The sequence below is a fragment of the Chaetodon trifascialis genome, chromosome 7, assembly GCF_039877785.1.
Source record: "Chaetodon trifascialis isolate fChaTrf1 chromosome 7, fChaTrf1.hap1, whole genome shotgun sequence".
NCBI classification, from domain to species: Eukaryota; Metazoa; Chordata; class Actinopteri; order Chaetodontiformes; family Chaetodontidae; genus Chaetodon; species Chaetodon trifascialis.
Genome location: NC_092062.1, coordinates 9032053 through 9049080, shown reverse-complemented (window position 1 = coordinate 9049080; position 17028 = coordinate 9032053). Strand labels below are relative to the sequence as shown.

Below are 17028 nucleotides of genomic sequence, written 5' to 3'. Positions count from 1 at the left end.
GTTCTACTTTTTTTTTCCCAAGCTGTAGCCACCAATGTGTACTGCACCATCTATTTCATAGCTACTGGGTTATTACAAGACCATACATTCCACTTTGAAGTTTGTGTAAGGACACATTACGAAGGAGACAAAGGCTAAAGAAAACGAGGCGTCGCTGGTAATTGCAATTTCCGAACAATTGTGCCGTTCAACTTTTCCCCGAGAACAAAAGGAAAACATTATTGATACGATTACTGGGGCATACCTGAAACATGAAAGATTTATTTTTCTTCAATAATGTAATCCCACGAGGCACATCAGTTTAGAAGTGTGAAGAAATAATTCTAAACAATTTTCCCTTTGAAAGGAGGAGGAAGAGGCAGACATTCAAAGCATTGGTTCTTCATTAAAAAGTCAAATTTATGGCATCCGTGCGCCAGTAAGAGTGGGGACACCTGGGGTAGTGAAAGCCACGCGACCGGGGGGTAGAAAGAGGTGGGGGTGGGGGAGTTAGGGGGAGGGAGGCGGGACAAGTCTGTCATCTTCACACTGTAACCTGGAGCAGACCACAAATTAGCTCCTGTGATGGCAAGGTGTGACCGAAATGAAACAAACATACAAAGAAGCAATCTAATTGAATTGGAGTTCAAAGAGGACTCGGGCGCATTTGGCGATGCTAAGGCGCTTTATAGTGCTGGACCTCCGAGCAGTAGCAGGTGCTGCTGAGTGTTCACAGAGCTTTCGCGCCGGCTCAAAGGGAAGTGCTACGCTCTCCAGTGCATTGGCGTACCGTAGCACACCTTCACAGCACTATCACAGAGGGAGAGCCAGTGTTGCCGATGCCATCTCTCTCTCAGATCAAACCACTGCTCTTGGGTGGATGGCTAGGATCAAATATCAAAATGGATAGTTTCAACTGTAGGCAGTGATGCGGGAGAAATTCTCGTACGGATACAAGTTGTGCCAGGTTTGATTTGAACATGTTGTGGAATTTTATTAGACACCATTGGCAGGAGTTAAACTTATTTTTGATGCTTGGCACAAGGGCGGCTTAACATATTGTCTCAGATTAGGTATTAAAAAGAGCACTGTGCACTGCTTGTGGAGAACAGCTTTTAAAGTTTTGGTTTAGAATAAGTAAGCGATGCTCACCTTTGTTGCAGAAGTACTCCATGTCTTCACAGCTCATGTTCTCTGTCTCAAACTCAGCGGAGAAGTTCTCCTCCACCGAGAACTCGTCTTTGGCCAAGAGCTCGTTCTCCTCGGAGACGCACTCCTCCTCCTCTTCCTCCAGGCCATCCTCCAGAGGACCTGAGGGAACACACACACATTACACACACAGACACACACGCAGACACACACAAGGGAGATGCTAAGCAGTTTCATCACATCCTTCAGGCGCTCAAAAAACTTCTCCCTCTCTTTGTTTCTTTTGTTGAGATACTACAAATGTAGATACAACTTGCAAGTGCAGAACAGCACTGTACTGTCTATACACCCCATGTTCAGATATAGTATTTCATATAGACAAAGATAAGGCCATGTCAATAAAGAATATTATTGTACCATAATATTTCATAAAGGCCTTTCCATTATAGCTACTGAAAAAGCCCTCTGAGACCCCGTGCTTTCTGAAAAACAAGCTGAAATACAGCCAAGGTGAACACTGATTTTAATCCCGGAACCTGCAAAACAAAACCTCACACAGACGGAGGGAGGAGGAAAAAAAAAAGTTCCTTTCCAGACTTTTCATAAAGGCATCAGCATGGGAGGAGGAAAGAAAATACTTTTATTAATTTGTTAGCCTTATCACAGGGTACAATGTTGATTTTCCATTTACATTCCATGCCTCCGGGTAATACACCAGTGCAATCTTAAAGGAGACACTTTTCCGTGTGATTAATGTTTTCCCCCCTCTGTGCAATATTATTTCTTTAAATCTAAATGATTTCAGAGTTTTGCTTGTAGCTGTACATCTCTTTTGGTATTTGCATATTACCATTTTGCTTCAATCAAGGGCGTTGATGGAATTACTGTACTGCTACCTGAATTGTATTAGTTCTGAAAAACATCTCACCCGCCATTTGAATGTTATTAAGATAATGTGCATCTGGCACACCTCTCCTTCCCAAACCAAAACATAGCTCCAATGTCTGCACATGAATTTACATAGCAAAGAAGTGATGCAACACTTCAAGTTTAAGGTTAGTTTATGTTTGAAATAACACAGTCCAAGCAAGAAATCTGCACAATTTTCCTAAAAAAAAAAAAGAAGGAAAAAACAGCTTCCTTCCTGAGCAACGTCTAAACTGAATAATCATATCAAAAATGGATACATGTGGATGCTGTCTCCATTTCTGTCTGTCACACATGAGCTATGTTGCAGCCTCTTCTGCATCATCCTGGAGCTCAGAGTGCACTGATATCCTCTCGACACCTTTCAACATGTTTGTTCTATTGTAGCAAGAGTGAACCCCTCAGCTTTAATAAAGCAATAATTTCAGTTCAGAAAGTGGGGCTGGTGTGCCTCTCCTGTTTCTCTTTCTTCTTGCACCGAGCCTCATAAAAGACCCCCCTGATGTCCACAAACTGCTTGCTCTTTTCATTAGTCTTATAAATTACTCCTTTGTAGAGGCCTACATCTGCAGGAGCCCCGGACATGAAAAGAATTAGCACACAGATCTCTAATAGACACTGCGGAGGCAGAGTGCTGCTTTTAAATTAGGATACAGTTTTATGATCTTATCTGATGCCTTCTGCTGATTTGCTGAGGAGTGAAGTGAGGCGTGAAGTGACTCGATGAGTCTACCATCGCTTAAGATGATACTGAGAGATAAATATCGCAGTATCAAGGGGAGATTGTATGACTGGCGTTAAAAGCTCCTGCCAAGGCAATCGAAGACAGTGTGAAAGAAAGCAGGGAAATACATTCCTATACACACACTCTGTACACATTCCATTACACAGCTGAATAAGAACTGTGTATACAACTAAACGATTCTTCCTCTGTTGCCGGCAAATACAGCAGCACTGCTGCACCACAGAAAATAGACCTACAGTGTTGTGCGATAATAAGGGTAAAGGGAGATTAAAGATAAACTTCATGGTCAATAAGACACAAAGATTAGGTAGATAAGATGAGATAGAATTGAGGTTTAATAGACTCAGAATAAGGGCATCTCACTTCCCCACTCTAACAGATAGTAACTAAATGGAGCATTTTCAGACTGATAGAGATACCGGAGGCCTTGGTGAATATGGAAAAATGAAGTACTCCACCCAGTCAGAGACACTAAAGGGGGTCTGATGGCTACTTCTTGGGGAATACGTAGATTACTAAAGTTTGTGTGCATTCTCACATGTTTAGTTTATTATACAGTATTCATTGCATGGAGAGACCTGAAATTATTTCAGAGACAGCAATGATAAGAATAATGACTTTCTAAACGACTAGCACCACACTCCTAACTCATTTTCTGATAGTGGCGTTCCTGCTATATTTAGTTGTGTACTGTTTAAAATCCTGTCACATTCACTGTGTGACCTGCGCTTGTTGGTGCATTTCTATAGAGTCTGCTGACAATTTGGGCCGGAGGAATGTCTGCTGCTTCACCCTCTTATCAAGCCTCCTCTGGAGTTCAGATGGCCAATGACACCGCGGAGAGTGCGTCTGCATTTCACGCTGCCACAGAAAGCAACACAGCCTGCTTTAAAATGGTGTGCTCGTTACAACAGATAGAAAAATCTGTAAAAAGCAAGGGATTTTACACGAGAGATGATGCTGGAGTTAAACACATTAAAGAACCACTGCTTTGAAAACTTACTTGGAAATCTTACAAAAGAAAAGTCCCCATTAAATGGCGTCTTTTCTGAAGTTTGAAATCTAACCTTTGAAAACGTCCATCAGGTCTAAACTTCAATTTCTTAAAAAATTAGTCATTTTGTAAACCACGGAAAAAATAAATTAATTCATAAGTGAATGAATGAACACAACCACAATTTTGATATTTGACTGATCAACATAATGTCATGCATACAGAAGAAATGACAATATTCAATGATTTCAGCCTCTCAAGTGTCATTATTTGCTGTTTTCCTCTGGTTTATATCATTTTAGGTCACACATTTTTGGGTCATTCATTTGCTCCTTACTGAATAGGTGAATTCCAAACTTGGAATCACAAGGGATCCCTAATAAATCTGAGGCGGTCACACAGACTGTGGTTATAAGAATAATGTTTCTGACACACTAAAATGATTTTCTGCTTTTTTGTGAAATCTTGGATACTTTAACCATTTCAGGCCTCTGAAAGTCCTTCACGTGTAAACAATCTGAGAGGAAAAACACTCTTTTATTACACTCTTCAACAGTCTTCTCCTTTAATAGGTCATAACCTGTGATGAGTCAGACGACGAGTCTTTTTAAGTCAGAGCAGCTGGGAACGACTCGAACAAACAATGAATCAATTCATTATGAAAAATAATCATTAATTTCGAGAATAATTATTAACGTCAGTCCTACAATAATCATCTTTACACTCAAGTCTGACAGCTGTTCTGTTCAGACTTTCAAGAGCTAATTCATGACTCTGTCTCCCTACAGAAGGCTTGCTTTGCTAAACTCATCCCAGCACAAAGACGAATATCGGCTCAATTTTAAGAGCATGTTTTAGGAAACTACACCCTGTCTTAACTTTACCCCAGTCAGGGTCAGCGTCCAGGTATTTCTGCACTCCTCCAGCCCTGTCATCCACACCCTCCACCCTGAACTGTATCATCCGCATTCATCAGACTCTTCCTCTGCCGACTACAGAGAGAAATCTCAGCCCTGTTCAAACAGTCGTGCAGTAGGAGCAGCGGGCAGGAGCAGCCAGTGCTAATAGAGACATTGGTAGCTGAATGCAGGCTTGATCACAGTGGCTCTTTTGTTCATGGCATGGCCTCTGTCTGATAGGGATCGGCCATGCGGAGTGGAGCTCCGGAGAGGGATATGGTAATGCCCCCACTGAGTCTATAAAATGGGGTGATACTCTGAGACCATATGATGGACAGAGGATTAATGAGTCACAGAGGAAGGGGCGCAGGGAAGAGAGGAGTACGGACAGAGGTGCTGGATCGAGAATATCTTTCAGGAAAGCACTCTGTGCACCAGTCTGTGCCTTGGTGGACTAAAACAGAAAATGGAAAAAACACACAGATGTGCCAACCTTGCCTCGGAAACTCACACTTAAAAAAAAGAGAGAAAAAACGAAGAGCTCTAAACAAATATGTGTGTATGTGCAAAACTGTACGAGTGACTGCTAATTTCATGGCGTGCTTTTTCAGCCGTCCGCAATGTGGGGAGCTTGTGGCCAGGCTGTGATAGCGATACCACACATTATCAGCAGGCTCCACAGTGTGATGTGTGGATCACAAACCCAGCCTCCTCTATAGCTCCCTAATTAGAGGTGAGGTAATTGAATCTGACAGAACAAAGCGGCAGATCTCTATAAGCATGGAAATCATTTTTGCTCCCACCTATACAGTTTTTCATCCAAAAGGTCCATTGAAAATGTGTCCAAGCTGGCCTGGGGATAAAACGTAGCACCTGAGACTAAACATGAATGCATAATGCAGCCCTAAAATCCAACAGGGCCGTGCAGCTCAACCTCTGCCAGCTCCGCTCCCTGTGACTGGCCCTTTGTGCCAACACTGATACTGGGCCTTCTTCACTTCCAGGTGAGCGCGCACATACTCCGCAGGACTCTTCAAACTTCTGCGTGGGAGGAAATACAGAAATACAGACTTTGTCTCAAGTTGCGAGTAGCCGTACGCTGTGAGCCAGGTAGGCTTAGATACACGTTCATAAGTTTACCTCCACAGCTGGAGGAAAGGAACGGATAAACACTGACTCGCTGACAGAAAAGTGTGAGAATAGAGAAAACTGTTTTGTCTCATCTTGCGCGAGGGGCTGAGTGAGAAGAGAAAGAGAAGGAGGAGAAAGCGGAGAGAGGCAAGGAGAGACTGGGGGCCATACTTTCTCCTCAGCTCTAATGACCTTTGGGATGAAGAGGGCTCCCTCAGCCTTGGAGGAGACTTAGTGTATATTTTACAGGGCTCAGGCCTCTAATTTAATCCTTGATCACTGTAATGAAATAGATACCATTTACGCAACTCTTAATAGCTTAATATGCTACAGGAACCCTCAAAGGATTTTTTCATTTCAAACATCTTTTTTCATACTGCGCGCACATGATGCAAAAAAAAAAAAAAAGGCTTTTTCCAAGTTGTACACTGTGATCAAACTAAATGTGGAGCTAATGCTGTAACACGAGTCAAAAGTAAATTACCATTTTGTATATTGTCTCTGAATGGTTGCTTGTGTGTGTGTGTGTGTGTATGTGTGTGAGCTGGGAGGAGCGTGGAACAGCTTCAGTGGAGACTGATGTGTTCTCAGAGCTGCAGTGTGTGACCAAGAATAAGCAGTGGTATTGTTTAACTTGATTTTCCGGTTGCTAAGCAATGTAATTCTCGTGATTAGAAATGGCTGCCTTCCTAAATTCGGGCACTTACAATCAACAGTCAACAAACTGCTTGAGAACTCCAACGCTCATCTGGAAATTGCGGTGAAAAGGAGGGAGGGCGGGTTCATGGGGGGAGGGGGTGGGTGACAGGGAGTGTGTACGTTCACACATGTCAACACACACACTCTGTGAGGCTGCGGCATGAGAGATGACAAGGCATCTGAAGGCGATCTGATGACATCATGCATTTCGATGGCCCACTAAGTTTACAGTACTGTACATCTGTGCCTTGTGCAGTAAGACACACCCATCGGCTGTATCGCTTCTCTGAATTCCTCCTCACAGCTTGTGATAGGGTTGCCCAAATGCAGAATGATGTTATTTCTGTAAGACAGAGATTTATTTTTGTTCGCATTTCTCAAACACTGTCAACATAATTCTAGTCGAGTATCTTATTCCAATCAGACACAACGTTGGATCCCAGCATGTTTGCAGAGTTGCTAAGTTCTGTGTTGTTGCGCCCAGTGTTTCTGTCTGGACTGTTGAAGGGGAATAACACGCTCTTACTTCTTTATCCAATGAATTTGAATTGGAATGGCATGAAAACATGCTGGCATTTGACTATGCCATTAAAATGCTGGAGGCACCTCTGAGCGTGCCCGAGGGCTTCAGCAGATGCCAGCCAGTTTCTCTGTGGAGTTAGCTGGGTCCTGCTTCACTCTACTGCATCCACTTGCCTCTCTAGAGTTTAGAGACACACACGTCCAAGTGGACACTGGGACAACGTTTGGTCCATAAAAGTCACAAAGCTTGTCCTCCAACTAATACGAGCTTAGCTAATGCCTCTCTTGCAGCATAACATTTGCTTTGCAGTGGCGACGAACAGATTAAAACTCTGTTAAAATGGCCACTCTGCTGTATTTAAGCATCCTCAAGCCCTTCCTGTTACACACATGCTTGTCCTCTGGCTGAATGATTTATTAGTGTCATTCTGTTACTTATAAGGAAATAAAAGTTAACCATGTGCCTGTACACTGGATGTGACAGCTGAAACAAAGCAGGTAAAATATGTGTGGTCTTAATTACTGGTTTATAAGCGAGCTTTTCACGAGAACGTTCACTTTTAATGAAGCCATTGACTGAGGCTCCTCCAGGGAGCTATCATGGTTAAGTGGGGGCATCCATCTTCAGCCATTGGCTCGTCTGCAGACGAGTGGAGGCTCTGTCTACAGCACACTCACCTCATATTGGCTCACTTTATCTCCACTAAGTAAAGTCTGTTGGAGGGTGCTAACACTGGCAAGAAAATACTTTTCTTCACCAGCTCTGATGAGGCTGAGGGAGTTTTCATCCTGTAGTGGCACCAGACACTTGACTGTGTCTTAAGTGCTTAATAAGATGCTGCTGTTTAACCTGAAAACCATTGTACTCATAACATTCAGCGGCCTGCGAGTCTGTGGGGGCTGAAATAGCATTATTGTAAATGCTAAAACTGCCTCTGCAACAATTAGCGTTTAGTGGAGCATCATTTCAAAGAATTTAATGGGCAGTCTTCAGAAAAAGGAAAATGATTACTGTATCAAATAATGAAGATAAAACAATATTTTCCCATCAAGGACTTTCTATGAAATGGATATATCTAAGATGTCAATTTCATTCCAGTATTATGAAGGATGGGGGGTTCCTTTCGCAATAAATTCTTCATTAATTCAATTCTAATTTTCCTCTGGTTCCTATTTCTACTATTGATAGTTCCACTTCTTAATACCTCGGATAAGGGGGAGAAAATCATTGCAATAACTCAGTGGAGACTGTGAGCAGCAGATAGGATCTAAATATTACCAATGCCAAAAGAAGTGTGAAGTCTGATGAACATTTCAAAAGAACAATTCTTTATGGATCAGCTAAATCTTTTCCACTTTTTAATTAAAAGTAAAGAAAATAGAAGTTAATTATCCTGTAAAGATTAGCTGGTGGGCATCTTTCTGTAAATTAGTTCTAATTAAAAGGAAATTGTCAAATGACATTCAAAGCACTGTCCTTTAAGACACAGACCGAGATGGGCTTTTTTTTTCCTCCCCCCCACCCCCCCACCCCCCCTCAGCCTCCTTCCTAATTCTTGATCTGGCCATGTGAAGCTTCTTGCTGGAAGATTAGGATTCTGCCAGTGCTTCAGACAGCACGCGCACACACACGCAAGCACGCACGCACGCACCAACACACACACACACACACGCACGCACGCACGCACGCACGCACGCACGCACACACACACACACACACACACACACACACACACACACACACACTCCCCGCTCCCTGGATAGCAGGCCTCTAGCACACTGTGAAATACTACTGCATCAATGGGGAGCTAGTGGCTGCTGGAGATAAATACTCCTCATTGATAAATGATTGCACTGATTAGCTGCTTGAAATGAGGCTTAAACTGTTATATCAGCCTGATATTGGCTTCTTATGAAATATCTGATGTTGGTCGCATGCTCCAATGCAGTGTAACAATCTGGAGAAAACCTGCAGTTTAATTTATCAACTTTACTGATTTGGTCAAAAAAAGTTTTACACGTGTCTTCATACATTGACTGCTGTACTAGAAATAGAAAATCTGGGGCAAATAACATAAACTGCGCCATATAATACGTATATTTAAGATGCTACATATAAGCACAAGATTGCTATCATTATTGTGCAATCTGCTGAAATATTTTCTGCTTTAATCTCTTGTTAAACATTACAAACCGGTGTCAGTACCCCAATGTCCCAGAGCCCAAGATGACATCAGAAAATATCTTGCTTTGTCTGACCAAAACTAAAAGAGATTTCATTTACAACAATGTGAGACTTAAGGCAGCAAATCCTCACATTTGAGGAGCTGGAACCAAAGAATGTTTGACATTTTCCTCGAAAAATGACTTCGTACGAGTGACCAATTATCAAAATAGTTACGTTCATTTGCTGATGACGGACTGATCGATTAATTGAGCAATTATTTCAGATCTACTGTCATTACCAGCCTCCATTGTTAGTCAGAACCTACCTTGTGTCACACTTTTCTGCCACAAAACAAAAGAACACAGACATACTGTATGAGCACACAGTGCTTAAGCAAACCTCCACTATCATCACTTCACAAATAAATGATGAATCAGACTGCCTACTTATGTGTGTACTGTAGCTTTCATCTGATTTCATGTGGATTTCATCATTCATTGTCTGAGCTCGGCTGTTGCTCCCATCCATATGAACTGTATCAAACCAGATTCCAGCAGTACAGTCCGACAGAAGAGAGAGGAAAACAGTGCTGAAGCCCCTCCATCTGCTCTGGCTAATGATGATGCTCTCCCTGGCCTGGAGCAGAACTGTGTAAGGGAGATTTACACCCATAATACCCCTGGGGCTCTGGAGCTGCACCGTGCTCCAAAACACCGTCACTCCATCACTTTCTATATGATAGCTGGCAGAGCAGGTAACAATGGCCCAGCAACAATGTCTTTTTGTATTACTGACAAGTGCCTTATTTGGTTGACATAACCTGCCTCTGTGTCTGAGGAGTGGCACTAAGCACACAGGAAAATGGATGACAGCTACACCATTGAGACATTGTGCAGTTGTAACAATCATACCAGACTATGTTTTTAAAAAATACCCAGCAGTTTGTGTGATGTGAGGCAAGCCAGACCAGCAGTGGCTGAGGGAGAGGTGGCTGTCTTTGCGATGCGCTAATTGGAATGATGGCAGGAGGGGAAATCAGCCATCACAGTGAGCTAAACTGAACAGACCTGCCTTTTTCCATTTACTCCATTATAAAGGTTTATAAGTTGTAATTGCCCTTCAATTTGGGAGCTTTAGACCCACTATAAAGCTCTGTGTGGGACTAGCCTTGACATCTATCTCCTAAAACAAGTGAGTTAAATGGTGAGAGGCAGGAAGAAAGACTATGCGCATGTGTGTGTGTCAGAGACGGAGACTGCAGGGGGAGATGTAGAGAGCTCCACTCCTCAGGGATTGAGTGTTCACACACAGTAAATGGAAGTGGCACAGCTCTGACCTTTGAGCCGCAGCATGCGAGTAAAGTGAAGGCGCTGTCAAAATATTGCTTCAGAAATGACAATCCACCTCGCCAGTCCCAAGTCTTGACATGGCAGGCAAGTGGAGAGCCGTAACCTGCTGATCCCGACATTACAAATGAGGGGATTATCATGACAACAAACCGCAGCTCGACACATTGCATACCCTAAAGATATTCTGGCATTGCCTCTTATTATCAGCAATGTCCCACACAGATAGCCAGCGATGACGCCAAAAATCGGAGGGACTAGCAGTCGTTATGTGTCAGAATGCCACATAAATTTTCAAATCAGGCTTTACAAAATAACTTATTACTACCAGCATCAACTCCGCTGTTATATTACACTTACAGTTTCTGAACTTGGGAGTTGGCAGTGGAGCAGATTCTTCGCATCTTCATTTGCACCCATGTAATACTCAAGTCCACAGAGAATAACTCAATCGTAAAGAATACCAAAATATCACAAGCAAATTACTAGTGCACTGAGAGGAAGCTTGGGAGGAACAAAGACAGGCAGCTATAATTATATCTTGGCGTGTATAGCATGTCAATGGGCCACCTTTCTTTCTGCAGGGCATTCCCCTGGGCCCCTCAGGCATCAAAATGATGTCCAAATTATTTTGTGCTCTATTGCAGCATGGCACGATTATCATATTTACTGGTGGTGCATTATGACAACATTGATGTTTACACCTGTCTCTGTGAGAAGGCAAGGTTTACACTCTGTAATTTAGCAAATGTACAGTATGCATATGAGCTTGTTGGCAGGGATTTAAATTAGGTCAGAAATGGAATACATCAATAGCAACCCATATGTGCATCTTTCTTTTTCTTTTTTCTCCCTCCCCTCCCCAGCCTTCTTTGCTCAGAAGCTTGGCGATGAAGCAGCTTGACGACTGCAGAAGTGTGATATGTGCAAATCACATTTGCAGATGAGCTTGAAACTCCCTTTTAATATTCAGATATCAGACATCCTGCACTGAGAAGCCCGCTAAGACGCGATTCGGAGGAAAAAAGCAAGATCCGCGTCATTAAGGCAATCGTTAGAGGCTCGGTTTACATTTTACATATTTCACAAAAATGTACAACCAAGTAAAAACATCACCAGTTATCTGCGATAACAATGCAAATTTTTGTCAGAGAGCGCACGAAGATTCTGTCAAAATCCAAAGTCGCTCAGGTCTTTCTTTTCTTTTTTTCTCTCCCTCTCTGGCTTAACACCCTCAGCTTATTGGCGCTTTGATTTCTTTCATATTTTTTCCCCGAGAAGTCACACAGGCTTGTGGAGTCAAAGACGGTGAAAGGTATGTTTGCCACGAGGCACGGGAACACGTGTCCCCATAGCCTGCCAATAGCTCATCAAACACACAGGCCTGTGGATGGATGCAAGCCCGGCTGGCGTTCAGGACGTCTAAACAGCATCGGCTCTGCCACACAAACCATCGCTGACTCCTGTTTGCTTGCTTCATTCGGAGCCACAGAGAACGGCCCCTGTTCCCTGACCATTTTCTGCACATAAACACACCGCGAAAACAACACCACCACCATAAGGTTGCATTTTTCTTTTCATATATCTGCTCCTTTGTGGCGTACAGTAGCGCTCTGACAATCATTTTGCTGCTTTATAAGCCTCAACTTTTTCATTGGATGACAGAATGTAGCCCCTGCAATTTCCCCCTACCTCCTTCATTTCCCCGTGTCTTAGCCCTGCGCCAAATTTGTCTCTGTGCCATTTTAATTACAGCCAAGGCAATCTTTATGGTGGTATTCTGCGAGAACACCAATCTGCAAAAAAGGTGATAAGTAGACCCGCCACCCAGCTTTGGTATCAGTAATAAACAGACACTTAATTGAATAATTTGACCTAAGAGGCTGATCCTGGGAAGTAGCATGTTGGAAAAATTATTTTGAATATTGAAGACAGTTCAGTGTTTTGCATGACGCCTGCAGTAGGAGAACACACAGTGGATTTGGCTGCTTGCCCGCCAACTCGCCAATGTGGGCCATGGTGAGTCTTTACAGAACAGATAAGTGAGCCTTTGGTATCCTGGAAGCACTCAGATGTGTGTGTGTGTGTGTGTGTGTGTGTGTGTGTGTGTGTGTGTGTGTGTGTGTGTGTGTGTGTGTGTGTGTGTGTGTGTGTGTGTGTGTTTTAGACGAGGGTGGGGTGAGGGGGTGACACATGTATGCATGAGTCTGTGTGCAGGCGTGTGTGTGCATGTGTCCGATATGTACGGGGGGGGGGGGGGGGGGAGGGCGAGGAGTGTGAAGTGTGCCCACTCGAGGTCCATCTCCAGCTAGCAGCCACATGGGCACATCCCTCTGCGTCCCCCTGCCCCAAACACACAGACACACACACACAGACACACACACACAGACACACACACACACACACACACACACACACACACACACACACACACACACACACAGCAGCTTTCCGCAGAGCCTTAGAGACAATGACTCGCGGCCCCTTCCTGTTTAAGGATAGCTGTCAGAGGATGATGGCTCCGATTCAACACTGCAGCAGGTTTGCACAGAGCTCCCTGATAAAATGGAAAAAAGCAAAAGCTTCCACTCTCTCTGCTCTCTCTCCCTCTCTGTGTGTCTCTGTCTTTCTCTCGCTCTCTCCATCACTCTCCCTCTCCCTCCACAGTTCAACACTGATTTGACTGCTAGCATAATTTTGCAGAGGAGACTATTTGCAGATGCAGCAGAGTTATCAATCCGAACAGACACACAATCCGGGTCCAATGTCACTTCTCCTCATTATGTTAATGGTTAATACATGCAAATGAAAACATTCCGGCAATTTGATTTCTTTGAAGATAGTTTGCATATTGTCTTAGCCATAATGATGGTACACTTTCTCCCCAGCTTCGATTTATGCAAGGCTAGTTAGTTCATTTTTATCAGCTCTGAGTTCATTTCTAGGGCTACTGGAATGTGTTTTCCCCTTCCCCTCACTATTTAACTAATTAGGATTCAGGTACCATAAGCAGATTTTTCACGCTATTGGTGTTTTTCTTAATTAAGAAACAAATGAATTCTCCCCAGCAAAATAGATGGAACAACGGGATAGGGTGCCAGGGGCCAGATGCGGCGCTTCTTAATTAGAAGTCACTCCATTGTCTGAGGTTTTTTAATGAAGCTCCAATCTAAATGGATATCAAAAAAGCTTCTAGTGAAGAAAAAACACACACACCGGCCATTTAAAATAATAAGGAAATAAAGATAATGAAAGACAAAAGATATGTACTGGCAGCCCCGGCTCACACCTCCAGTTCCGTGCATGCAGTGCTCTCGTCACCTTTGGATGAGCCCTATTAAAACAGCTCGATCCCTCGCCGGCCCCTGCCTGCCTGCAGCCATGTCTAATGTTCTGCCAAGCCAACAGTGAAACACTCTCTTTTCAACTTCTCATCAAAGGTGGAAGTTTCATTACCCCGTGGATGGTTATCAACTAACTATTACTGAAAACTGTTGCAGCTGTCAACTTCCTGTCTTGCCTTGAAAACAGTGGAGGCTGGCAGAATCCATGCTCATCATATCAGTGTCATTTGTGATAGGCTGATGTTTTGTGCACTGAAGGCCAACGCAAAATTTCCAATTAGCTGGAACAAATTGTCACCTCAACACAATATGGAAGATAGAAATTGCGGCTTGCAATTAGATTGGAGCACCTGGGATGTATGTACGGTGTAAAACTAAAGAAACAGCGCAGATGGAACAAAAGGAAAGTTTTTGTTTTGAAGTTAATTTGCAGGAGGCTTTTTTTCCCCCTGTGAAGCCCAGTCATCTCGGTCAGCCTCACTGATGCTGCTGTGCCGGTGACTGAAGGCGATAACATCGGGGCTGTTTTTGACTGAAATAAAACCCGTAGCATGCCCATATGTGTTGCCAACCCCATCAGTTCTTCTTCAGACGGCATGGCTTAGGAGCTCCCAGAGGATGGGCCAGTGCCCACTGATACGGGCCCAGCAACCGTCTTGTCCAGGCCAAGTATCCCTGCGCCCAGGGGCTGTGCCATCAATGCCATGACTTGTGCCAGACTGGATCCCACCCAGCAATCCATTTCAAAGGCTTTTTTTATGGATCAGGTATGCAGTGTGATTTTCCTTTCCCTTTGTAATGTGCCGTGTCAAAGGCGAGCTAGGCTGACTTTAAAGTCATATACTAGTTTTTTCCGCCTTTCATTTGGGAAGGAGACATAATTGATTTCTGACTTTCCAAATGTCAAGTTGGAAGAGATGAGAAAAAAAGAGCAATGTCCTAAAAATCAATCGGGAACATGGGCCTGTTGATTTGGATGGTATTTAGTGTTTTGGGCTTTTACTTGTAAGTTGTTGATCAACACGCACAACTACTAAAACCTTAAAGTATCTATATCATCTAAATGATTCCCAGGGGAATTTGACTTTTAAGGAGAACGCTGTATTAAACAACAAATGTAACAGCTTCATACAGTATTTGCTGTGTAAATCAGCCAAAAAACATCGACGAATCATCACTTCATCATTTGCTCATGCAGAATATTTGAGTGAAATACAATTTACTGATTAAGCTCTCTGGGTTCACGGAGTGAAAACAGATTATTTTTAAAAGAAGTAACTTTTTTAATAAAAAGTCACAATTTTTTAAACACCTCTATTTATCCACAAATTACCATAATCCTCTGGATGTTCACTCGTGTGCTCTCTCTCGTTTAGAGCATTACTTGTTTATTTATATCTGTGAATGAGATTAGAGGGGAAGATTACTTAGCGCAGACACATGAATAGCGATCAAAGACTGGAGGATAATGTAAGTCTTTCGGTGATTGCTCAGCTCTTTTCAAATCTACCGGTGGAGTATTAGAACAATACAAGTGGCTGTGCTCCATATAGTGTGACAACAATAATATAAAATCCTCAGGGAGTGAACTGCATGTAAACACTCCAGATCAACACACAGTACACTGGCACAAAGTGTCCTCTAATGCAGCAAAAATTAGCTTTGATCCTGACGAGGGCACAGCAAAGTAGCAATCAGTTCAGTGAAATGACATCACTTGTCGGACATAAATGTGGTTTGAGGCTCGCCTGGCTCTATATCTGTACAAAGCAATGTGTTTTACAGCTCGCACTGTTTCTAGAAGCTCAGCTGGGAAACATCAGCCACGAGTAAACAAGCAACATTATGTCCTTCTGATTATTCTAAACAAAAATGTGGACACAAATATGACACTCTCTCATCCAGATGATTTATGAAGAACGCTATGACAGCTGAATTGTCTTTTATTCAGTCTGTCTGTGCTGCACACATTTGGAGGAAGCGCTGGTCCAGCCAATTATCGGTGGCAGGACAGAGAAACCTGTCACTTGGATATACATGACAAATGAAGAAGGGACAGCACAGCAAAACACCAACAAATGAATCTTAAAAACGCACACATGCATGCGATCACAACACAAACACACACACACACACACACACACAAAAAAAAAAAGGGCCAACGGCATCAGGCTGCAGTTTTGACAAGCAAACTTGCAAGGAGAATTTATTTGTAGCTGCAAATGAAGGGACGGATCTTAGGACCAGTTGGCTAATTATTTATCCTGCTGGCTTTATGGCTCTCATTAATTTCCCCCCTCTCTCTCTTTACCTTCCATTGAAAGTCTGAAGTCAACCTGCATCTGGTGCTGATAACGCCGGGGTCTCAGCAGCCTCACAGCCTCCCCTCTAACCCACCCACACGCACCTTCACTAGAGAAAAGGAACAGCTTTCATACACACTCACTGGATAATACCATGAGAAATAGCACTCAAATCCACAAAGATGTGCTCGCTGAACTTGGAAAACATACAGTGCAGTAGACTGGGAATAGGTTACACTGCATCTCTTAATTTAGTGGCCACTATGGCAGGACTGTTGCATGTTACAAGGCAAAGGAGGTGCTGAAGAGAGGGAGCGTGATGGAGAAGGAGCGCAGAAGCAGAATCATTAGGAGGACACATTTGAATGCATCCAAAGTTGGCGTTGATTGCTTGGTCTTGTGCACTTCCCTTGTTTAAATAACGCTAACTTTAAATGACTAACTTCATGCAGTATTTCACACGAGCAGAGTTCTTTGTATTAAGGCACAATTTAACACTGACATTTTGATAGGACTGACTTATTCTGGTAAACATGTGTTTTTTAGAATAACATGTTCCTCATGAAGGTATAAAAAAGGGTCTTGGCTCTGGTATCGAACAATTATCACAGCTATCAAAAAAAGAAAAAGAGAAAAAAAAGAAGTAATGAGGTAAGTCTAGCACTGGTAGCACCTTTCCCCTTCTCTTTCTCTCAAACTCTCTCTGATGGTCTCCCTCTCTTTTCCCCTCTGTCACTTTTTTTGGGTTGGGGGGTGTTGACTGAGATTGGCCCAGTCTTGGTGCTTTGGTGAGATCGCACCCCAGCAGGTCTGAGAGGAGGCT

General features: G+C 43.2%; 1 protein-coding gene across 1 annotated transcript in view; it reads right to left on the bottom strand.

Annotated features, from left to right (window-relative positions):
- zfpm2a (zinc finger protein, FOG family member 2a) overlaps positions 1-17028 on the bottom strand; it is a 115972-nt gene that overhangs the window by 82923 nt on the left and 16021 nt on the right. Inside the window, exon 2 of the mRNA XM_070965993.1 lies at positions 1132-1290. Coding sequence (XP_070822094.1) covers positions 1132-1290 — 159 coding nt within the window. The remainder of the gene's footprint in view (positions 1-1131; positions 1291-17028) is intronic.